This window comes from Haliotis asinina, chromosome 6 (assembly GCF_037392515.1).
Source record: "Haliotis asinina isolate JCU_RB_2024 chromosome 6, JCU_Hal_asi_v2, whole genome shotgun sequence".
Classification (NCBI taxonomy): domain Eukaryota; kingdom Metazoa; phylum Mollusca; class Gastropoda; order Lepetellida; family Haliotidae; genus Haliotis; species Haliotis asinina.
The window spans coordinates 71,372,838-71,399,097 of NC_090285.1; the positions used below are offsets into that span (position 1 = coordinate 71,372,838).

Here is a 26,260-nt window from a genome sequence, read left to right on the forward strand (position 1 = left end):
CTGTGAGGCCAGTCACGTTGACAGTGAATGTTGACAACTACTGTGAGGCCAGTCACGTTGACAGTGAATGTTGACAACTACTGTGAGGCCAGTCGGGTTGACAGTGAATGTTGACTACTGTGAGGCCAGTCACGTTGACAGTGAATGTTGACAACTACTGTGAGGCCAGTCGGGTTGACAGTGAATGTTGACAGCTACCATGAGGCCAGTCACGGTGACAGTGAATGTTGACAACTACCATGACGTACATGGAATTTTCCACGTGCTTCCAAAAAGGCTATCCACATGACCTCTGGTATGTATTTATTTTACAATCAGCAGATATCAGGACTAAGTGAATCAAGAGCTGTTCCTGGTGTCGTTTACAAATAGCCATGGCAATACTTTCGGTGTTCACAAAATACCTGGAATAATGTGTTCACCTAGTTCATGTAAACAGTGTAAACAAACGACAAAATCATGTTGAATAATTAGATTTGACTACTTCGTTTATGCCTACATGTTTCCTCTTGATAAAGGATATGCATTTCTCCACACCAGTTCGTGTGATAACCTATTTGAGGAGATATAGCTAGAAGTCCTGATGCAGCTCAGGAACAGTTGTCTCCAAGGTAATGGTGAGCTATACCAGTGAATACACCAACAGCGCCATGTTAAAACCTTGATGAGGTTTCTGCTATTCGCTCTACTGGTCAAGCAGCAACTTGTGTCAAAGTGACACCATTGTGGAATAGAATGGGCTCATTGTTCACGTAAATCGATTTCCAACAAAGATATCACATACCATTAAAAATCTGATATACATATATTCATTGCTAATTTCCATTACATTAACACACACACGAAGTACTCAGTAAAACGCCTGATGCTACTTCATGCATATGATTTAACACACTCGCCTGCCAGTAGATGTGCATGTGTAGTGAAGATTATCATCTTCATGTTGATGTTTGTCTTAGTATGTTTGAGATGCTGTCTTTATTATTTATTGAGCGCGGTGACTGGATGTCACTGCCATTCATACAGATGTCAGGCTTCTACACCAGGGGACAACACATGACTTTAGTGAGAGTTACTGGACTGGATCAGATGGTCAGTGCTGGGCGATGTTTATAATGTTATAAATTCCTTTAATGGTTTATTGTAGAGCGTAGCGTTCACCAACAAACAAACACTATGTATTGTCACATGGTAACATCCCGAACACAGTCTAAAGCCAATCAGAGAAAATGGCAACTGATGGTTCATATTATGAACATACAACATTCTGTGGATATTAGCAAGTGTCTTCATGAGTATATACAGGCAACTTGTGAGTCTATACAGGCAACTTGTCAGTATATATGGGCAACTTGTCAGTATATAAACAATATGCTCCTCAATGAAGGCACTCATTCCGAGGATACAGTGCTGTTTACAGATCTACAGTGCTGTTTACAGATCTACAGTGCTGTGAAAACATATAGGAAAGAATTAAACACGTGTTCAAAAGAAAAACATGTCAGAAAAACAGGAAAACAGGACAGAAAACAGACGTAGATTACCACTACTAGATCCTATATCCCCGCGATACTCGGTAAATATAATGTGATAACACGACACAGGGCAATACGCTGGCATAGAACGTACTAAGCAATGCTGAGATACCAGTGCGTTCATGACGTGTCAAGTGCCACAACTGAAGCCAAGGCGAAGTATGGTACCACGTGTGGATCTATGAACACGATGTCTCCTCAGTGTATTTTGTTCCCTCATGCATCCATGACGACAATGGATACGCTACATGAGCGTATCCATGATGAAGGTCGGCATGTCACAGTCCTCCACTTCTTTCATTTCTTCATTGGATTCTTTCACTTCAATAGCGTACTGTTTCCCAGATGCCCTGGTCTTCTTCCTGAAAGGCAATTAGCGTGTGATTACAGTGTATTGAATACAGGACATGTCGTTACCATCATGCTTAAATGATACCACCATAAGTAAAACTAACATTACTCAAAAGCATTTCCCATTTCCTTCTAGGCGCTCACCTGAATACGATGACTGCTACAGCCATGATGACTGTGACGACAAGTACTGCACCGACTGCGGCACATACCGTGATGACGACAATCGCCCTCTGGAAGCCTCCTTCATGAAACAAGGAATTAACATTAATTATGGCAACAATAAGTGAAGTCCGTCTTCAGACGTATATCTATCCATATGACATGTGGTTCCTGACAATGTGTTAACAACATATACGGACGTCATGCACGCGCCCACGCACGCACACACACACACACCCGTGATTAAATTAGTGACCTACATGTAACTTGTTTTCTCCCAGTCCAAAATAGAAGTGGGAAGCTCCGTGCTCCAATGGCCACATGAATCTGACTATGTATCCCTGACAATAACATTGGCCACATAAATCTGATTGTGTAACCTTGACAATAACATTGGTCATATATCCTTGACAATAACATCGTGAACATACATCTGTCTGTGTATCCTTGACAATAACATCGTGAACATACATCTGTCTGTGTATCCTTGACAATAACATCGTGAACATACATCTGTCTGTGTATCCTTGACAATAACATTGGTCACATATCCTTGACAATAACATTGTGAACATACATCTGTCTGTGTAACCTTGACAATAACATTGGTCACATATCCTTGACAATAACATCGTGAACATACATCTGTCTGTGTATCCTTGACAATAACATTGGTCACATATCCTTGACAATAACATCGTGAACATACATCTGTCTGTGTAACCTTGACAATAACATTGGTCACATATCCTTGACAATAACATCGTGAACATACATCTGTCTGTGTATCCTTGACAATAACATTGGTCACATATCCTTGACAATAACATCGTGAACATACATCTGTCTGTGTATCCTTGACAATAACACCAGTGACACAAATCTGTGTATCCCTGACAGTAACATTGGCTACAAGTAAAAGCGACATAACCTTATAGAATATTTATTCTGTGGCAGGGCAGGGTACATATAAATGGAAAATTGCGCAAGTATCCGAATTAGAAAACAAATAAATATATATATTGTCAATTCATATCTGAACAAGTTAAATGTTGAAAACAGTAAACTTTGTTAACACTGTGGCAGCATTGACACTATCAAGCATTATTTTCTATATATTATTTTGCTCTCTGGCCATTCATCAGGTGATCTGAAGGGTGTGAATTGCCCCTGATGAGGCGGCAATCATTAGCTCAAAAACGTCGTGTGCTAATAATATACACGTTGCACATCCATACCAAGTGTCTTGTATTACCCTACCAATTGTTAAATGCCTATCAAACATCTGAAGTTGGTAGTTAATCTTACCATGTGTCAGTGGCTCCTTACTTGGGACTGTCATGTTAGCTGATGGCGTAGCGTTGCTTGCTGTCAAATATATATTGTGTGAGAGAGTTATCAATGATGCGCGTAAAGCTACATCATCAAAACTACTGCAATACTCTGACAGCATATGGAGTAAGCTGTTACATTAATGAAAATCAACTTACACTGTGCAGCTAAAACTGTTGCTGGTCTCATGCCTTTACCCATATTTATCAAACCCCCGAGCTTGACTAGTGACTAACAAACCATTAACCATAACCAGGACGAACCTTGAATCCGAAACCAGAGTTCTGCCATATCTCAGGGCCGCAACTCTGCACAACTTTGAAATGAGTCGTTATCTACATATAATGTCTGACAATGTGTCATAAGAATATGAAATCATCAAACGTATGTCCTTGTATACAGTCTAGTACCCCAGAGGCATAAACTGCCATCTACTGACCAGTCCGATCCGGGGACAGCGTGGTGAAGGACGGTACCGTTATGTTGCCATCACTATGGTAACAGGTTGCTGTCATACTGGAAGACCCTGGATGAAATGCAGAAATATCAAATGTAGTTAAATGATCTCATGTTGTTTACTTTAATAATTATGTTCGAGATCGGGATAGTCTGAATAAGTCAAAATGATACCGACAAATCACAAACTTGTCTCCAAATTAGAAAAGTTACTTAACAAACTATCATCGTGGTTCTGAATCATCCGTGTAGTTTTGACCCGAACAGAAAACGATTGTGATATATGTAACAGGCATGTAACTGTTTTAAAATCAAATCGCTTGCAGTCGTGAACTAGTGAACTGTTTATTTTGTTTCAAAGTAATAAAACACAATATTGATGCCTTTCTACCAGGAAATGAAAACTCAGCCGAACCGGTAGTAGTCAGGCTCATCCACAAAATGATACAAATTTGGGTTTATGTTTATTTTTCTACATATTATCTGTCATCCTCATGCAAACTATGTTATGCTGTGTTCTAGCCTCACCTTTTTAAAGCCCACAGTCACACACTTCAGATCGGGTGATACACACGTTCATGATTACCCTGTCTTTCATGTAGAATGCATGTATTTCTGCACATGCTGGGATTCAGCATGGATTGGTTTGTGTAAAATATTTTCCTAAAATTCAAATTGTTCCTATGTCAAGTTCTTTTTATTCATTTTTTGAGGAGTATAAGTCTAGCAATCCAAGTCTTTGATTGTTGATTGAGACGGTAAATTATCCAATACAGTATTGAACATATTTTATCTGATATTATCTGAAGCCATACGGTAATCAAAGCTTTACCAAATGACAGTACGCGTGTTTTGAAAGAAATATTATACCACAATGTGTTGTGAAAACTATTATCTCGTTAACCACTTTACTCACATAGGTGAATTGTTGGATATGGCTTTGCTAATGATTCCTTCAAAATAAAATGGAAGCATTTCAAACACTGGATGTCGAGAATATAGTTCAGCTGAATACATTTTGAACGCCCCTCTTATCGCCCGAACATCATAACAGAGACGTTCAGTGACGCAGGACTGAACATACTCGTCTGTACAGATGCCAGGACTCTGTATGGTAACAATGGTGGTAAGGTGATCGCGTAAATGATGAGGTTAGTTGTTATGGACAACAAAAGTTCTGTGGATATACAACGTATACTATCCAAAAACGAAGTGCATAGACGGGAAATCTGTTGCAAAAATGTTGTATTTTCAAACATTTTAACTCGTCCACAAATGGACTTTAGTGCATGAAATTCTACACCAGTTTAGAAGACGGTAAAGTCTATACAACCAAGTGGATATAATTAGATAACGGAGACGATGAGCGCGATGGTGACGACGTAGCACGCCGCCGATTTCGGGTTTCCTGGCTCTCAGATCAATCTATTTCACCCTGTTCCGTACATTTTGACCGGATATCCTCTGAAGTCCAGGCACCCTGGCTGCTGTGCTCTCACCCATACCAGCACGAGCACTTAACTGTAAGTACCCGGATGTACCAATCTTGGGCTGCAGTGGTAACTCGAGGTCTGTCTCGACGGTCATTTGTTATACCTGTTTGGTTGCAACGAGCTGCAAGCCATGATGTCTTGCTCAGACTAACATTCAGACGTCTGGCAACAGAAGATTGGTAATCTCCAACATGCATTCTTTCAATGGCGATGTTCCGTGTCGCAGAAGCAAGACGTGACATAATGATTTGACCTTAAAACTCCTCCAAAACGAGTGCCAATTTCAGAAAGTAATCTGGATTTTTTTATTGCCAGACAGTGATGGTTCTTTCCTGCACAATTTCAAATGGAAAGTGGCTTCTGTTGTATCCTTGTAAGAAGTCTCATCCAAGTCAACATTTTCAGGTAAAATCGACTTTTTACCTGTGCAATAGTGTAAAATCATGTTATCAACACATGTGCTGCACATGTTCACGATTGTTTGAACACAATAGGTAATTAACAGATTTTGAAAAATACAAATCCCTATGCGTTTCTCTTTTGGCATAGTATATTTTACTATATGGTATAAGCATACTATAATTCTAAGTGTGAGTGAGTGAGTTCAGTTTTACACCGCACCCAGCAACATTCCAGCTATATCTCGGCGGTCTGTAAATAACCGTGAACAACAGCATGAGCATCGTTCTGCGCATATGGAAACCGATGACGTGTCAGCGAGGATGACCACCTGATCCCGTTAGTTCACGTCTTACAAGCACAGTCACCTTTTTGTTGCAGGTGTGGATTGTTGAAGACCTATGCTACTATAATTGTATGATTATGTGATGATGATGATGATTATGATGATGATGATAATGTTGATGATAATGTTATTATGATAGTGATAATGATGATTATGATGATGGTGGTGGTGATAATGATAGTGGTAAAGATGGTTCTGATAGAGTTGAAGATGATGATGTTGTGGAGAGAATGATGATAGTGATGATGATGATGATGATTATGGTGATCGTTGTGGCAATGAACCCCTGACAAAACAAGTAAATCAGTTTTCTTCTCAGTGATGACAATGGCGATGATAATGGTGATGGATTATGATAGTGATGGTTGTTGTGACGAAAAAGGTGAGAATATTTGCATGACACTGAGGGTACAGTCACCTGAAACTTTCAACCACATGTCCTGGCTGATCTGCCCAAGGTCGTTGAAAGCAATCTTGATGTTTTCTGTATCACTGATGATTTCTTTGTTGTAGACGACAGGGACGAGGTTGTCTGTCGTCCAGGCCGCCGTGTCTCCGATCACAACAAGTCTGCCTCTTATTCCGTGACCCGTGTCTCGGAAGACGACCTCCAGGATGTCGACTTTCATCACCGTTCCTGTGATGTCGCACACGCAGGTGCCGTTGGTTTTCATGTCCCCGGAACCACGTGGATAGGTTGGGGAGGCAAGATATAGATTATTGTCATGCGACACGGTTGTGAAGTTGCAGATGTTGATGGGTGTTTCTGAAATACCAGCATCCAGGAAATTAAAGATAAAACCCACCAACTTTCTATAGGTGGTGTTTGAATAGACAAATCAGTGATTGATAGCAAGAGAATCGGGCCCGACATAGTTGGGCACACGTGAAGCATGTAAACAAAGGACATCATGTTGTGTTCATCATGTGGTTGGTAGTATGTCATGTGTATGTCATGTGTATGTCATGTGAGTTGCTATGTGCATGCCATGTGTAAATGTATTCACACGGAACACAGTGACGTACCTGCGATACATTCGTAGACAACAGTCGCTAGTGCAGTGCTACTCCCACATGTCTGGTTTATCCAGAACATCGAGACCTCCTCCCGACACTGCCACACCCCGTTACACGTGGTGGCTGGGGCGTCCTCCGTGTAGGTACAGCTGGCTGGAGCTTCTTCACAGGTGCTTGTAGCCTTCTGGTAGAACTTGCTGATCACGTGGATCCTCTGTGACCTGTCACATGTTAGGTTCACTTCCTTGCGGGTGTTACTCAGACAGGAACTCGAATTGCGACCTTGACCTTTTATGAAAACGTCTGTGAAGACGCATTGGCATCACACTAATGGTTTATAAACCGGCAGCCTTAACGAGCTTGCAATATGTATTCTCAAGTTTTAATTCCCATGTCGAAACTAAATCGTCAAAGACCGAGTTTCAGTGCCGGAAGTATACAAAATTGGGTCATCAAGTCTTGACTTCACTAATTTCGGCGATCTGATTGGCTAACACATTACCGTGTATGAATGGATTTTTATGTGTTTCTTCAGGAAAATATTTTCACTCGTTTTTAAAATTATCCTTACCAAGATAAACAACAGACAGTGACATTTTGGATGAAAGACGTTTGAATTTCGCTCTCATCTTCTGAAGTGCATTTGCTGTCATCTTTATCAACAGTTTGATAGCGCTCACGACCTAATTTTGTATACTTCCGGCACACCAACTGGGCCTTTGGCGATTTAATAAAAGCCAACAAGTGCACGTCAATGGAAAGCTTGCGTATATGCCTCCTACTCACATTGCAGATATGGACAATTAATTGATCGTTAAAATAGGATTATTGATTGATGTGTTTGATGTTCGATCATCTCTATGATGCACATTTACCTGCTATGTTGTAAACCAGGACTTAGTTTATCGATTGTCTAACCCGCAGCGGGGGCCTGCACTCGCTAAATCCAGTTGAATATGTCTGGGTTGAACTTGCTCGAGGTGTGTACACACGTCACCCAGCACCAGTGCATCTTTCAGGACTCCGCAGAGGTCTAATAGAGGAATAGAATGCAGTTCCGCAAGCTCTCTGTATGAGCCTGATAAGGAGCATGAGAACAAGGTGCACGTATGCCATGGACATGCGAGGAGGCAACACAGGATACTGAACGATCGAGTGCGTCCTTTTTGTCATTTTCATTCTGGGAGTTTCAAAGTCAAGTCAACCACATTCTTGCACATGTTTGCAAACCTTTTCTGATAAATATTGTAGTTACATTATGTGGCTTTTGTTGAGTTTCAAGAATTAGTTTCCGGGAATGTATCAGTACCAGGTATAAGCTATACTGACCTTCCAGAAAGCATTTTAGACTACGTAAGTGGGCGTGATTGCATCACGTCACAATACATCCATGTGTATACATCGTATATTGACCTGGGTATACAGAAGAGTTCTGTGACCGTGACCAGTGTAGCTGCCAAGAAGATATAACTATCATGGACGCCATAGCTTTGAACGCTGCTGCATACCACCGCCATTGCCCTGTCTGTTCACCCATTGTCAGTACCGTGCTGTAATTAGTGGCGCTCTTTAAACCTAGTTTCCTTATAGATTATACTGTGAATTGGTTTCACACAGTTTTTCTTGGCTTCACTCTAATTTCTTTTGCACGCAGATTGTATTTTATTCAGGCGTTGACTTAATGTAAAAAAACCGATTCAGTAGTTTGAAAGTATCTTTTAAATATGCGAAACATATATCTCTTGTGACAACGTTCTATCGTGTGACTAGGTTGCCACGGAGATGCGACCCAATGGATGGATAACTACGACGACCATGCTATGACGAAATGCACCTGCTCCAAGACAGACTGACTCACCTCTATGCAAGGCCAGCATGACCAGCATCAAGTGACACAGTGAGGCCGGCATCTTCACACCAGTAATATGCAGCATCACCAGTAACAGAGATCAGATGTTGGCCTGATCCTTTAACATCTACCCAGTGTTGTCAGTGATGGTATGAATCTCCAGTGTCTGCTCTCTAATCCACCTTAACATCTACAATCATTGTTTCCTATTGCACAGAGATGTTTGAAGTCAGACTTGCTCTGCCAGTGGAACATGTCTAAACGTGCTTGATGTATGTGATTATAAGACCATTATCGTGAGTATATTAATTATGTCGTGCTGTCTAGGAAAATAGAGGGTTAAAGATAATTAACATAAGATATTTATATGTTGTATGATGTCTATACAATTTGGGGCAGGTGTGAGAGTATAGCAGTAGTATTGTTGTGAAACAACCACCCTCACCCTTGGTACGAGACACACACCCAGCCAGCTAATGTACGAACACTGTAACCGACCGGTCCCCATGGTAACACTTGGTACTAGAGGTGCATGCTGTGTCGGAGTCCATGCGGCGTGACCCCGCGTATCTCCGGCATCCTCGACCTCAAACTATAGGGTCTTCATCTACTCTATACCCTGTGACTCTGCTTTACCACAAACTATCTCCTGCCCTCTACACCATCATCTATCTAGTATCTCTCCAAACTATCCAACCACACTACCCTCTACGTCTGCTCTCCATCGAGTGCATCCACCCTCTAACCACTCTATCCACAATTCATGTGCAGAGTTTGCGGGCCTTGGACACGCCAGGAACCTATGTTTATGGGTTCGCCGCCATTATTTGTTTAGGTTTGTCAGTTTCATACCCGCCCTTACACGTTTAACCTGAAAGTTGTAAACATGTTTGACTCGAATCACTTTGGATATTCCTCCCTAGCAGCCATGATGTACTATTGCAGGAAGATTGTTCCACGTTAAATCAGACTAAGGCTTCAGTTAACATTCATCAACATTCATCAACAAACTTTCATACCGACGATCATCAGTTCTAGTCTTGCTTTACAGACTGATAGTATCTATCTGTCTGGACTACCACTTCCATCCTTTATGCGTGTGTGAGAAACTATTGTTATATTCAGAAACATATTTGAAGATAATATATATCCGTCATATTTCATGCATGGTCAGTCGTGATTTCCATTCTCATCCACGAGCACAACACAGACTGGACGTGACCGAGGTAGGATCTGGAGACTGGGACCGAACAAAACCACACCTTCTTCATAATATAGGGCTCATTTATAAGTCCGACATGCGGTTACACCCTTGTCACCATGTACTGTTTCTTGGAAACACTAAACCAGGCTGACATAAATTTTCCTCGACATGTGGAAAAGGGTGTATTTTAATCTTTATGTTGAATCTCCCATCAACCAAAGACAGATTACCATTAACCAGAAGTTATGTTTGTGTAAATACAGAGCATGAGGCTTCAAGGGTACAGGTGGAGTCAGGTTCCCTGGCAGCAATAACATGCTGTCAGCCGCCATTAGGTTCATCATGCATCACACCATCAATAACACAATTGCCTTGCCGACACCTCTCTGTGGGAGTGTTTGCGTGAAACCGTGAGTCAGCAGGAGTACTAACATCAATAACATTTGAAACACACAAACAAAAAGCAAACTATTCCAGTGGGTGCAAGAGTGAAAGGAGTGGTGGTATCGCATCACTGAGATATATGGACAGGGATTGTATGGTCCAAACTCGATTGTTTACACACCGACGCCATATTGGTAGAATATTGTTGAGTGCGGCTTTAAGCAGCAAACAATCTAACTGTACTAAAGTGAAGATGTTTCACAGAGTCTGCATGATGTGATCACAGAGTACAAACCAGTTCGATCGGAAAACAAGCTTTCTGAAATCATCCGCTTGTCATGAAGCACCGAAATCATCCGCTTGTCATGAAGCACCGAAATCATCCGCTTGTCATGAAGCACCGAAATGGAAAAATCTCCTCTTACATCTTAGACAGAGTCCAACTTTTGATCAATCTTCACTTTAACACCTATCTGTTTAAATCTGCCTTTCACGACTGACAATCTGTCTGAATTGTTTGTGCTGTTGCTGTGCTGTGCTGTGCTGAACATGCACTGGGCATCGATGAATGTGCTATATATATACTGACTATTATTATTCGTTGTGTTGTCTTTATGTACCATCAAAAGTGGGGGATATTCCATTTTGCGAGCATACCACTAGCCAAAGCCAGTGCATATGAGAAAACGTAATATCTCCAAAGGAATGGAATGAATTGTCACATTTTCCCTTAATTTCTCTTCCTCGCCCGTTTCCTCCTTGGCTTCATCTTTTGCATTTTATCAATCATCTAAATCCAATATCCCGTACGTTTTAATGGTGTATATGATGCTGCAACTTCCTAAGGTTTAATAACACACATTTCAATGTCTCCAGTTTCTTGCAGCAATGTTCCGGTGATATTGCGACTAGGGACAACATAGTACCCATTAGGGAAGACAAACAATGACCTTCCAACAGAAGAAACACTTTGAGCCGCACGCACGCACGCACGCACGCACGCACGCACGCACGCACGCACGCACGCACGCACGCACGCACGCACGCACGCACGCACGCACGCACGCACGCACGCACGCAATTTACTTCTGCACCTACGTGCCCAGTGGAATCATACTAGGGAGGCAGCTGAACCTATCTAGTGTCTGTCTATATAGAAAACGCCAGCTTGCAGTGACCAGCTTAAACACCCATTTTAGTGATTCTGTCGAACACGTACATTGTTTTGTGTAGGTGGGTCCGCGTGAATACTTCACTTGGAGTTTCCACCTGGACCTCAGTTCGGTTTACTCGCTATCCTAACCAGTCATTAAGGTGACTGTGATCTCGCGTCCAATCTTTTATGAACGTACTGATCAGACTGAAAAAAAATCCTGTCAGTTGCTATAGACCTGTTTACATGTATATCTGCAAACGCAAGACTTACGATCAATTAGTGCTCAGCTGCGCATCCAGTGAGCTGTGGAAACAATCACTCTGATATTTCCCCTGCCTTTTGTTAATAATGAAACGTGGTTCTTTATGAGGGTCTTGCATACTTGAATGTGTAATTAATAGAATGTTGAAATCCTCTATAGTTATCGATAGTTAAACCATTGTGTAAACATCGTATACCTGAAGCTGCTGAAACCTACAACACATAAGCCGACGAATTGCCTCCTGCATCCTTGCACATTTCATAAACGACCCCATAACTTGATGTACACACAATTTTCAAAGAACACGGACAGCACTACAGTTTATGGGTGTGGTGTTAGTTTAATAAGATATGGAAGACATACACTGAAAGACATCGGAATGACATCGCACAGACACATGGGTAGATGATGATTAACAAATACTCTGTTGACAGCATGTTTGATCTATCAGTGGCGGGAAACTAACAAGTATGTTCCAAGCAGGACTTGGTGTAATACTGTTTCAAATCCACTCCAGGGCGATATATTTTACCATTTTATCAAACAAGTCTTTTTCTTTCATACCAAGTCGACTCTGTTTGTGTGGATAGTTGTTGTCCACTGATGATATATCTTTACACATCCTTGTCCTCTGAAAGTTTCGTCCACAATGGTGTCGTTTTACATGTTACTGTAGACGGGTTTTAAATATCATACGCATGTGTACAGATACATGCACGCCTCGGTAGTCACTCCGAGTCGGATATGGTCCCACGTCTGTCGTCCAGGGTGACTTAAACGGGTTATAAACACCAGCAGAAAAATACAAGGGCATGGTATTTATGCCATGAAATCTCATTTCGATATCGTTCAGTCTTACCTGTCAACGTTAATACACATACTATGTTGTTCCCGGACAGAACAAGTAAACAAGTATTTTGCTTAGGATTTACAACTTGATACGTTACGTCACCTCGCTCACCCTTTGAGTAGCTTCATATGACTGGGGCATTGTTGCCCTTCTCGGCTTAGGTGGATTTCAAACCGTCACTTCTTCATAGGGAGGAGGTCGACCAGGATTCATGTCAATGTTAACATGCGTCATTGCGGAGAGTGCGCCACTCCTGACGTCCTCATAGTGCTGACCCTGTGGACGCTGATCACCGGAACTCTCCGTGTGTTGACCGTCGGCTGGACCTCCCTCGTACAGGTCATTGTCCACCATCACATTGTCCTTATCACAGGACTCTGTCTCCCGGGACGTTAATACAGGATCCACAGAGCTCTCTTTAGAAACAGAAGGCGTATCATTTTCTCCATTCTGAATCTTGGATTTCTCTTTCTCTGATGTGGGAATCTTTTCTTTACGTTTATTCTTTTTCTTGTCCTTGGAAGACACGCCATTGTCTGTTGATTTGCTTCGTTCTCTCTTGTTCTTCTTCCTCGTTCTCTGACCGGACTTCAGTTCCTTTACATGCCTGTTGGCTCCCTCCGATGTGTCAGGGACAGAACGGTGTTGATCACAAGGTGGAAGGGATGATGGGGGATGAGGAAGGAACACGGGGACATTCTCTACAGCTGATAGGTGAGTTGTATGTTTAGACACCTCACCTATTTCCTGGTAGTCAGGTTCACTGACATGTCTTTCACCTTTACTGACTGGTCCCTGGGATGTGACTTGCTCCTCCGTGTTACTGTCATAAACATGGACACTTTCTCTCTCTGAGTTGTCTCTCATTGTTTCGTCTCTCACCGACCCGTCTCTAACTGATTTATCTTTCACTTCATCTCGGTTCTTCGTTGACCTGAACTTCTTAGGAATAACTTTAGCGTATAGCTCCTCCAGTCGTCTGGAAGTGTATGGTACAACAGATCCTGGAGTACCGTTTAGTGAACTTTGATCTCTTCCATCTGAATTGGTCACAGTGACCTTGACTTTGTCAACGTTGATTGCTCCCTGAGCGTGCAGTTCAGCATACTCAGCACTGGGTGGTCGACGTATCTGGTCAGCGGTGGTACAGTAAGGTACGTCTGTCACATAGCGCGGCATCTCATGGGCTTCCGCTTCTTTACGTCCATTGCTTGCCTTCTCTGTTGACCTGAGATAGGATTTCAGTCTCTTCCTTCTGCAATATGTATACATGCACAGTCTACAAACACTGGGCGATATAATTGTTTAATGGTGTGTTTAATTGTTTAATGGTGTGTTTAAACATCAGTTAACAAACGGAGATGGTTGGGGACAAAATTGCAGTCATCCACACTCTCAGATTGAGGCACCTTGTACTTTGAGTGGCTATTAGGAGAAAATATTAAACCCCCTAGGCTGGAAGGGTGGGTTTGATTGATTTAAAGATATTTTATTCATTAAGAAAAGGATTGGGCACAAGTTATCCGACGTAGATAAGCCCTCTCACGTGGGTGGGTTCACATATGTGATGGAACTCGACGTAACACACAGTAGAGAATAGACTTTACAGAGCGAGGGTTTTCTAATCACAGTATACCTTGTGTTGTATTTGATGACCTGGGAAAGTCAGTGTGTATTGATGGCGTAAGAGTGGATTCACCTTACCTCAGCATAATGAAGATAACGATGGCGATGAGAGCAGCGATGACAATGACAGCAAACACGCACCCAGTAACAACAGCAACTGTATTACTGTGACCGCCTGGGACAGAAGTGTCACAGGTTAGGTAGATGAATCATCATACAATGGGGTTAGCCAGATATATGTTCTGTAGTGGAGCGCGCCCTCATTCAACACAAATGTGGGGACCACATGTAAAACAGACTTCCGTATGGAAATATATACATCCGTAATTTAGGATACAAAAACAAATGAACCAAAATTTCATTAAAATTAATATATTTGATTATATAACACCACTACTGACAAGCAGTAAGCATTGCAATGGAAGTAGTGTGCAGCAAACAAAAATATAAACACAAACTGTGGCTAGTCACCTGGTTGTTTCTGTGTTCCGCCCGGCGAGGTACTAGCTACAGCTACAGTGGTGTTAGAAGTGGTGAGAGAGGGGAAAAAACCTGGGGCAGAAACACCAACATTCTGGGGTGAAAAACAACTATAACTACTGCCACCCTCGACTATCCGTCTCCTTTCTGTCGACCCATGTGTCTGCGTATCGTTTTTTACATCTGCTGTCCTAACGTTTAGATTGTCACACAGATTCCACTTACTTACTAACAGCATACAGTCTCAGATACAAAAGTGACATCCCCCCACCCTCCCTCTGCCTGTCTTCACCTGAAGGCCTATCGCGTACCAGGGTGATATCTTCAAACCAGATGTACCAGAATAGGTAATGAATGTGATTTCCTAGATGAACACATAGGCCCAGTGTGTGTGTGTCAGAGATTATCGTGTAAACAGTACATTTCTCGGCAGTGTTAAGCCAGTCATATATAGACAGAGATATGCAAGACCAAATAGTTACTCTCCTCACATGGTAATAATCAGCCCTGCACACTCGGAAGAGAAAATGAAAATAGACAAAAGTAGAGTTATATATGCATGCAAGTCACTTTTGTCCTTTGATACAAGTATCATCTACATGGTGTAGTGCGATGTATGTTACTAAAGATAGGTGTCTGGGGATTTTAGTTTCGTGAACTATTTGCCACATAACTGAATAACAACAAAATACACATGCACGGAAAGATGCAGTAACTGTGGTAATGAAACGAATGTTTACGACAGAAACGTGAAAGAACTGAACTACAACTAATTCAAAGTAAACATGTTTAACTTGTTGAAGAGATCTACATAAATCTATGTACCCTGGATATACCTTACAAGAGATCCGTGGCAATACCGACCTGTGTCGTTGGTTGTCGGGTGTGTGGTAGCAGGTAGGATGGAGGGCGGGGGTGGACTTCCATTACATGCTACTTGTATTGCTGATGAACCTAAACAGAACAATGTGTTCCCTCAGAAAGCAAGAAGGCCTCATGGTGTATATATCAAACAACATACACATCACTGCACATATATGTATAACATTCGTTTTCTGATAATACCTCAAAATCGTCTAGTCAGTATTCAAGGTGTACCACACGGATACCATTACAATGTCTCTGTCTGAGAGTGGTGTGTTAATCAAAATGGCCAATAGAAAATTTACATATTGGAAAGGAAGTATTATTTAGTGTTATTTTAAACTATATTCTATGCGCTTATATCTTATGCATAGTAACATTTTTGCGTTAATGTATTTATGATTTATTACCTTCTATCTTGAACCACACAACGTCCTGTCTTTTTGCTGGTGACTATAAAAGATTTACATGTTGGGAATAAAGTCTTACCTTCCACTTTCAGCCACATAATTTCCTTTTTCATTGCTGAAGTTGGGATTGCGTCAAAGACTACCCTCAGACTGTCTGTGTTATTCATGACTAAACTGTTGTACCCCAACATCCCCGCTGTAAAAGACTCCCAAGTGGAAGTGTCTCCGGTCACAGTCAGATTGGCTCTCACACCCTCCACCGGCAGGAAGAAGTATTCAAGGACAGTCACGCTCATGTTATGACCAGTAACATCACATGAGCACGTGCCAGAAGATGCGATGTTCAGAAGTGGATAATTGGGCGAGGCCAGATAGAGTCTGTTGATATTCTGTCTGGAGAGTTGTGTCACATTGTCGCAGACATCAATGGGGTTGTCTGGAAAACAACGTCTGCATTAATATGTTGTAGAAACATCAACCTTCCTGCTGCTGGAAACAGCCCAAGCTGCACGTTTTGCCTGTTATGTTTCTGAAAGTCACTAAGAAACTTCAACTAAAAGATAATGAATTCAGGATGATGAATCCAGTACCGTGCTGACGACACTTGTTCAGGCTGATTGTTAAACGTAGCACTCAAAATTGTTCCTGCTGTATGGCGGCGGTTTGTAAGCAATCAACTCTGGACCAGACAATACAGTGATCAAGAGCATGTGCATCTACGCGATTGGTACGAGACGACAACGACGACATGTGTCAAACAAGTGAACGAGCCTGAACCTCTGATCCCTTTAGTCACCTCTTATGGCATGCATGGGTTACTGTAGACCAGTGGTTCAGAGGTAGCGTCCCTCTCTTCCCGGTGGACAAAACCTATGGTTCAGACAACTAGCCAAGGTAGATTTCCTCATCAAAACATGTGAGGTGGAGAAGCTGCCGCAGATATAGAGACAAACACGTGTAGGTGACATATAAGGTTAGTGCTAATGTGTGCGGGGTGGTGTACATCATATTTTCCAAATATTGCTTCCACAGACGTGGGCAATGCTAACTTTGTTGTTACGTTACATACCGGATATACATTCGTAAGTTATGACGGTTTTGTAGTTTGTTGTATCTCCACAGATTGTGTCTATCCAGAACTTGTGCACCTCCATGTCACACCTAGCCACACCGTTACACTCTGTGTACAGACTGTCAGCCTGGGTCTCTTGGAGAAACACACAGCCGCCATAAGTTGGAGACTCACAACTTCCCGTCATGTTCTGGTACTGCACACTGACCACATGGATTATCTCCCTTGTCTCACATGTCAACTTCAGCGATTCCGAAGTAGAGTTGGTACACGTTTGCACAGTACGGAGGGTCTGACCTGAATGTAAACATAAATATCAATAAGATCTCAAGGCGGAGGAGAAATGTTCTCGTGTGGACTTCATCTCAAGTACTTATCTTTCATTACTTTCATCTGATACTAAAATGTGTGTGTATGTATGTATGTATGTATGTATGTATGTATGTATGTATGTATGTATGTATGTATGTATGTATGTATGTATGTATGTATGTATGTATTCTACTTATTAAGTACTTATCTTTCATTACTTTCATCTGATACTAAAATGTGTATGTATGTATGTATGTATGTATGTATGTATGTATGTATGTATGTATGTATGTATGCCTGCCTGCCTGCCTATCTATCTATCTATCTATCTATCTATCTATCTATCTATCTATCAACTCACCGTGGGACGCATGTAGCAGCCATCCAAGGACTGCCAGACTGAAGCAGGTGTCCCACATTGTTCAGGAGAGGCACCCCTTCCAGCCTACAGTGAACACCACAGGTGAGCCAGGGTCAGCTCTGCTCGCTGTGCACCATGGTGAATCTAGTCGTAGTTCATGGAGTATACTGTCGTTACTGCTGCCCACTGGATGGGTACTAGATTGTCAGGCTGCCCGCAAAACAGACATCACTACAATCTCCCTCCCCTCGTGTGTCTCACGGGGCTGTGATGGACGTCCAACCTTCACCGTTGTGTTTGTCACAGCGAGCTGTTTCTGTGTCACGCTTCACTGACACCGTGACATATCAGCTGGAATCTGTGTGAGGAGACCTGACCCAGGAACCCGTCAATAACCGGGTTTACCGACCACGGCCTCTGCAGGTTCATCGTCCAGGATTAACCATCATGTATTGATCTATTCACAAGTGTCTTTCTACCCGGTCCTACGTCCTGACTGCCACAGTTCTTGTTGATCTAGGTATATAGATCTCGCCTGTAAGACAGAAGTATGTACACGCCACTCATGTACTGTCAACAGTCAGGTTTCCTGCACACATACGAGAATAGCCAGTCTGAGTGGCATGATTACCGATCAATATGATGTTTGTTATTCTTATATCGGGATCGTTGGTAGAATCTGTAATGACGGAAGAAATGGATAAAAGAAAGAAATATTTCAGACTCGGATTTCCGAAACATGGACGTCTGTTGTGTCCCCCGCAACATCAGGCAGGTGAACAACAACAACTGGTCACCAGCCACGGGGAAGAATGTTAATGTGTGAATTGTACCCCATTATAACGCGGTTATTATGAAAAAGGGTAACGCCATATGATATAAATGTTTGGCACATACCCTCCGAGCCGTGTGTGTACGACAAGAGGTTCTTTGTTCCGTATAGATCTGAACACAAATGTAAGTTTAGAGCCACTATACGTTATAGCGAGGTAAATGGAGATGACAGCGTTATAATCTGTCCGTCGTCAAGGTAAACAGTAGCGATGGGCGTGGGAATCAGGTTGTGACAGAACGCGTCCGACAAGACAGACAGACGACCGAGACACCAATCACGCTTCACCAGTCACAGGTCGTTGTTTCAGCTTAAACATTTAACGGCAGAGAACTTTGCTGCTATATATGTGTGTATGTAGTGTCGCTTGTGTAGATATAACATCAGTCGACATGGACCGGCCAGTTGTTCAATGACGTGTGGCATGGTGGGCGGTGTGTACTGCTGCAGCTGCTACGGAAGAACCTAACCTTTGAAAGAGTTATTGATACCCGGTTACAACTCCAAAGGCCGCTTCGATAACTAGGCTCTGGTTGCCATTGCGGGTAACTACAAGTTGCTGTTAAACGTAAAGGCTCGTGTTTCCCAGCCAGTGATTTCACGTCACTTCAAGACAATGCTACAGATGTAAAATTGAGGATTTAGAAAGTAGACATGCCCCTCCTGGGATACTGACGACACTGACACTAAAGGTGGTAACAACCTGTGACATGTCCAGTGACTGAGCGTGTTTTAAGCAAGAGAAGGATGCGCTAGTTATCATGCGCATTATCAGCTCTCTGTCTCACGTGTTACCGGTGTTGATGCGATAATTCATTCGGATACGAAAAAGTGTTTATTACAACCAAATTACGCTGTGTTACTACAATATTGCTGATATTCGTTCTCAGTCACACATTGTCCACAGCTCTCACTGGTGTCTCACAACCTACAACACTATACACGTGCAGACTCCCGTACTCGTGATCCAGGTTTGAGTAAGGACTCAGTCCACAGTAGATACGCGGGGTGCTTGTTGTATCTGCCACATCACTGCTCGACACTGCTCGACACGGGATCACGTGGTCATCTATGCAGGTGGGCTCCTCGTTTGCCTGATCTGGTGAAGCTGAACTCCTCAAACGTTTCACGACTTTGCTGAAATGTAAATCAAATACCGTGTAACATCAGAGGAAAACCAAATAATTGATCTCCCGACAGATTAATATTAAGAATAAGCTTCTATATTTTGATTTCTTATGGAACAGTAACTACACATAACACCTAATAGTAATCACAAGTAGAGTAAGACTGCGACTACAATGACGATGGTAGTACTCACAAGTAGAGGGAGACTCCGACTACAATGACGATGGTAGTACTCACAAGTAGAGGAAGAGTGCGACTACAATGACGATGGTAGTACTCACAAGTAGAGGAAGACTACGACTACAATGACGGTGGCAGTACTCACAAGTAGAGGAAGACTCCGACTACAATGACGATGGTAGTACTCACAAGTAGAGGAAGACTGCAACTACAATGACGATGAGAGTACTCACAAGTAGAGGGAGACTCCGACTACAATGACGATGGTAGTACTCACAAGTAGAGGAAGAGTGCGACTACAATGACGATGGTAGTACTCACAAGTAGAGGAAGACTACGACTACAATGACGGTGGCAGTACTCACAAGTGAGGAAGAGTGCGACTACAATGACGATGGTAGTACTCACAAGTAGAGGAAGACTACGACTACAATGACGGTGGCAGTACTCACAAGTGAGGAAGACTGCAACTACAATGACGATGGTAGTACTCACAAGTAGAGGAAGACTATTGACGATGGTAGTACTCACAAGTAGAGGAAGACTGCAACTACAATGACGATGGTAGTACTCACAAGTAGAGGAAGACTGCAACTACAATGACGATGGTAGTACTCACAAGTAGAGGAAGACTACCACTACAATGACGATGGTAGTACTCACAAGTAGAGGAAGACTACGACTACAATGACGGTGGCAGTACTCACAAGTGAGGAAGACTGCAACTACAATGACGATGGTAGTACTCACAAGTAGAGGAAGACTATTGACGATGGTAGTACTCACAAGTAGAGGAAGACTGCAACTACAATGACGATGGTAGTACTCACAAGTAGAGGGAGACTCCGACTACAATGACGATGGTAGTACTCACAAGTAGAGGAAGACAACAACTACAATGACGAAGGTAGTACTCACAAGTAGAGGAACAGTGCGACTACAATGACGATGGTAGTACTCACCAGTAGAGGAAGACTACGACTACAATGACGATGGTAGTACTCACAAGTAGAGGAAGAGTGCGACTACAATGACGATGGTAGTACTCACAAGTAGAGGAAGAGTGCGACTACAATGACGATGGTAGTACTCACAAGTAGAGGAACAGTGCGACTACAATGACATTGGTAGTACTCAGAAGTAGAGGAAAACTGCGACTACAATGACGATGGTAGTACTCACAAGTAGAGGAAGACTGCGACTACAATGACATTGGTAGTACTCAGAAGAAGAGGAAGACTGCGACTACAATGACGATGGTAGCACTCACAAGTAGAGGAAGAGTGCGACTACAATGACGATGGTAGGACTCACAAGTAGAGGAAAACTGCAACTACAATGACGATGGTAGTACTCACAAGTAGAGAAAGACTGCGACTACAATGACGATGGTAGTACTCACATGTAAAGGAAGAGTGCGACTACAATGACGATGGTAGTACTCACAAGTAGAGGAAGAGTGCGACTACAATGACGATGGTAGTACTCACAAGTAGAGGAAGAGTGCGACTACAATGACGATGGTAGTACTCACATGTAGAGGAAGAGTGCAACTACAATGACGATGGTAGTACTCACAAGTAGAGGAAGAGTGCGACTACAATGACGATGGTAGTACTCACAAGTAGAGGAAGAGTGCGACTACAATGACGATGGTAGTACTCACAAGTAGAGGAAGAGTGCGACTACAATGACGATGGTAGTACTCACAAGTAGAGGAACAGTGCGACTACAATGACGATGGTAGTACTCACAAGTAGAGGAACAGTGCGACTACAATGACGATGGTAGTACTCACAAGTAGAGGAAGAGTGCGACTACAATGACGATGGTAGTACTCACAAGTAGAGGAACAGTGCGACTACAATGACGATGGTAGTACTCACAAGTAGAGAAACCCTCCGACTACAATGACGATAGTAGTACTCACATGTAGAGGAAGAGTGCGACTACAATGACGATGGCAATACTCACAAGTAGAGGAAGAGTGCGACTACAATGACGATTTTAGTACTCACAAGTAGAGTAACACTACGACTACAATGACGATGGTAGTACTCACAAGTAGAGAGAGAGTGCGACTACAATGACGATGGTAGTACTCACAAGTAGAGGAAGAGTGCGACTACAATGACGATGGTAGTACACACAAGTAGAGGAAGAGTGCGACTACAATGACGATGGTAGTACTCACAAGTAGAGGAAGACTGCAACTACAATGACTATGGTAGTACTCACAAGTAGAGGAAGAGTGCGACTACAATGACGATGGCAATACTCACAAGTAGAGGAAGAGTGCGACTACAATGACGATGGTAGTACACACAAGTAGAGGAAGAGTGCGACTACAATGACGATGGTAGTACTCACAAGTAGAGGAAGACTCCGACTACAATGACGATGGTAGTACTCACAAGAAGAGGAAGAGTGCGACTACAATGACGATGGTAGTACTCACAAGTAGAGGAAGACTGCGACTACAATGACGATGGTAGTACTCACAAGTAGAGGAAGACTGCAACTACAATGACGATGGTAGTACTCACAAGTAGAGGAAGACTGCGACTACAATGACGATGGTAGTACTCACAAGTAGAGGAAGAGTGCGACTACAATGACGATGGTAATTCTCACAAGTAGAGGAAGACTGCGACTACAATGACGATGGTAGTACTCACATGTACAGTAAGACTGCGACTACAATGACGATGGTAGTACTCACAAGTAGAGGAAGACTGCAACTACAATGACGATGGTAGTACTCACAAGTAGAGTAAGACTCCGACTACAATGACGATGGTAGTACTCACATGTAGAGGAAGAGTGCGACTACAATGACGATGGTAGTACTCACAAGTAGAGGAAGAGTGCGACTACAATGACGATGGTAGTACTCACAAGTAGAGGAAGAGTGCGACTACAATGACGATGGTAGTACTCACATGTAGAGGAAGAGTGCAACTACAATGACGATGGTAGTACTCACAAGTAGAGGAAGAGTGCGACTACAATGACAATGGTAGTACTCACAAGTAGAGGAAGAGTGCGACTACAATGACGATGGTAGTACTCACAAGTAGAGGAAGACTGCAACTACAATGACGATGGTAGTACTCACAAGTAGAGGAAGACTATTGACGATGGTAGTACTCACAAGTAGAGGAAGACTGCAACTACAATGACGATGGTAGTACTCACAAGTAGAGGAAGACTACCACTACAATGACGATGGTAGTACTCACAAGTAGAGTAAGACTACGACTACAATGACGATGGTAATACTCACAAGTAGAGGAAGACTACGACTACAATGACGATGGTAGTACTCACAAGTAGAGGGAGACTCCGACTACAATGACGATGGTAGTACTCACAAGTAGAGGAAGACAACAACTACAATGACGAAGGTAGTACTCACAAGTAGAGGAACAGTGCGACTACAATGACGATCGTAGTACTCACAAGTAGAGGAAGACTACGACTACAATGACGATGGTAGTACTCACAAGTAGAGGAAGAGTGCGACTACAATGACGATGGTAGTACTCACAAGTAGAGGAAGAGTGCGACTACAATGACGATGGTAGTACTCACAAGTAGAGGAACAGTGCGACTACAATGACGATGGTAGTACTCACAAGTAGAGGAAGAGTGCGACTGCAATGACGATGGTAGTACTCACAAGAAGAGGAAGAGTGCGACTACAATGACGATGGTAGTACTCACAAGTAGAGGAAGAGTGCGACTACAATGACGATGGTAGTACTCACAAGTAGAGGAAGACTGCGACTACAATGACGATGGTAGCACTCACAAGTAGAGGAAGAGTGCGACTACAATGACGATGGTAATTCTCACAAGTAGAGGAAGACTGCGACTACAATGACGATGGTAGTACTCACATGTACAGTAAGACTGCGACTACAATGACGATGGTAGTACTCACAAGTAGAGGAAGACTGCGACTACAATGACGATGGTAGTACTCACAAGTAGAGGAAGACTCCGACTACAATGACGATGGTAGTACTCACATGTAGAGGAAGAGTGCGACTACAATGACGATGGTAGTACTCACAAGTAGAGGAAGAGTGCGACTACAATGACGATGGTAGCACTCACAAGTAGAGGAAGAGTGCGACTACAATGACGATGGTAATTCTCACAAGTAGAGGAAGACTGCGACTACAATGACGATGGTAGTACTCACATGTACAGTAAGACTGCGACTACAATGACGATGGTAGTACTCACAAGTAGAGGAAGACTGCGACTACAATGACGATGGTAGTACTCACAAGTAGAGTAAGACTCCGACTACAATGACGATGGTAGTACTCACATGTAGAGGAAGAGTGCGACTACAATGACGATGGTAGTACTCACAAGTAGAGGAAGAGTGCGACTACAATGACGATGGTAGTACTCACAAGTAGAGGAAGAGTGCGACTACAATGACGATGGTAGTACTCACATGTAGAGGAAGAGTGCAACTACAATGACGATGGTAGCACTCACAAGTAGAGGAAGAGTGCGACTACAATGACAATGGTAGTACTCACAAGTAGAGGAAGAGTGCGACTACAATGACGATGGTAGTACTCACAAGTAGAGGAAGACTGCAACTACAATGACGATGGTAGTACTCACAAGTAGAGGAAGACTATTGACGATGGTAGTACTCACAAGTAGAGGAAGACTGCAACTACAATGACGATGGTAGTACTCACAAGTAGAGGAAGACTACCACTACAATGACGATGGTAGTACTCACAAGTAGAGTAAGACTACGACTACAATGACGATGGTAATACTCACAAGTAGAGGAAGACTACGACTACAATGACGATGGTAGTACTCACAAGTAGAGGGAAACTCCGACTACAATGACGATGGTAGTACTCACAAGTAGAGGAAGACAACAACTACAATGACGAAGGTAGTACTCACAAGTAGAGGAACAGTGCGACTACAATGACGATCGTAGTACTCACAAGTAGAGGAAGACTACGACTACAATGACGATGGTAGTACTCACAAGTAGAGGAAGAGTGCGACTACAATGACGATGGTAGTACTCACAAGTAGAGGAAGAGTGCGACTACAATGACGATGGTAGTACTCACAAGTAGAGGAAGAGTGCGACTACAATGACGATGGTAGTACTCACAAGTAGAGGAAGAGTGCGACTGCAATGACGATGGTAGTACTCACAAGTAGAGGAAGACTGCGACTACAATGACTATGGTAGTACTCACAAGTAGAGGAAGACTGCGACTACAATGACGATGGTAGTACTCACAAGTAGAGGAAGAGTGCGACTACAATGACGATGGTAGTACTCACAAGTAGAGGAAGAGTGCGACTACAATGACGATGGTAGCACTCACAAGTAGAGGAAGAGTGCGACTACAATGACGATGGTCGTACTCACAAGTAGAGGAAGAGTGCGACTACAATGACGATGGTAGGACTCACAAGTAGAGGAAAACTGCAACTACAATGACGATGGTAGTACTCACAAGTAGAGGAAGACTGCGACTACAATGACGATGGTAGTACTCACATGTAAAGGAAGAGTGCGACTACAATGACGATGGTAGTACTCACAAGTAGAGGAAGAGTGCGACTACAATGACGATGGTAGTACTCACAAGTAGAGGAAGACTGCGACTACAATGACGATGGTAGTACTCACATGTACAGTAAGACTGCGACTACAATGACGATGGTAGTACTCACAAGTAGAGGAAGACTGCAACTACAATGACGATGGTAGTACTCACAAGTAGAGTAAGACTCCGACTACAATGACGATGGTAGTACTCACATGTAGAGGAAGAGTGCGACTACAATGACGATGGTAGTACTCACAAGTAGAGGAAGAGTGCGACTACAATGACGATGGTAGTACTCACAAGTAGAGGAAGAGTGCGACTACAATGACGATGGTAGTACTCACATGTAGAGGAAGAGTGCAACTACAATGACGATGGTAGTACTCACAAGTAGAGGAAGAGTGCGACTACAATGACAATGGTAGTACTCACAAGTAGAGGAAGAGTGCGACTACAATGACGATGGTAGTACTCACAAGTAGAGGAAGACTGCAACTACAATGACGATGGTAGTACTCACAAGTAGAGGAAGACTATTGACGATGGTAGTACTCACAAGTAGAGGAAGACTGCAACTACAA

At 42.8% G+C, this 26,260-nt stretch overlaps 3 protein-coding genes across 4 annotated transcripts in view; all 3 read right to left on the bottom strand.

Moving 5' to 3' along the window:
* Nucleotides 1-1,006: 1,006 nt before the first annotated feature.
* On the bottom strand, nucleotides 1,007-9,025 carry LOC137288038 (uncharacterized). Its single transcript, XM_067820397.1, has 7 exons — nucleotides 8,950-9,025; nucleotides 7,101-7,379; nucleotides 6,493-6,840; nucleotides 3,820-3,906; nucleotides 3,357-3,416; nucleotides 2,031-2,130; nucleotides 1,007-1,897 (listed from the first exon to the last, which is right to left on the bottom strand). The coding sequence occupies exons 1-7, from the start codon at nucleotides 9,023-9,025 to the stop codon at nucleotides 1,780-1,782; spliced, it is 1,068 nt and encodes a 355-aa protein (XP_067676498.1). The 3' UTR covers nucleotides 1,007-1,779.
* A 3,241-nt stretch (nucleotides 9,026-12,266) lies between these two features.
* Nucleotides 12,267-18,745, bottom strand: LOC137287673 (uncharacterized). Of its 2 annotated transcripts, XM_067820062.1 has the most exons (7): nucleotides 17,922-18,745; nucleotides 17,246-17,545; nucleotides 16,256-16,612; nucleotides 15,767-15,856; nucleotides 14,894-14,974; nucleotides 14,501-14,597; nucleotides 12,267-14,051 (listed from the first exon to the last, which is right to left on the bottom strand). In XM_067820062.1, the coding sequence occupies exons 1-7, from the start codon at nucleotides 17,977-17,979 to the stop codon at nucleotides 12,965-12,967; spliced, it is 2,070 nt and encodes a 689-aa protein (XP_067676163.1). In that variant the 5' UTR covers nucleotides 17,980-18,745; the 3' UTR covers nucleotides 12,267-12,964. The 2 variants fall into 2 exon arrangements, with proteins under 2 accessions (XP_067676163.1, XP_067676164.1); XM_067820063.1 differs by lacking the exon at nucleotides 14,894-14,974 and having other exon boundaries at nucleotides 17,922-18,712.
* Nucleotides 18,746-19,569: 824 nt separating this feature from the next.
* Nucleotides 19,570-26,260, bottom strand: part of LOC137287105 (uncharacterized) — a 54,306-nt gene continuing 47,615 nt past the window's right edge. Inside the window, exon 6 of the mRNA XM_067819241.1 lies at nucleotides 19,570-19,890. Within this exon, the coding sequence (XP_067675342.1) occupies nucleotides 19,644-19,890 (247 nt within the window). The 3' untranslated portion in view covers nucleotides 19,570-19,643. The remainder of the gene's footprint in view (nucleotides 19,891-26,260) is intronic.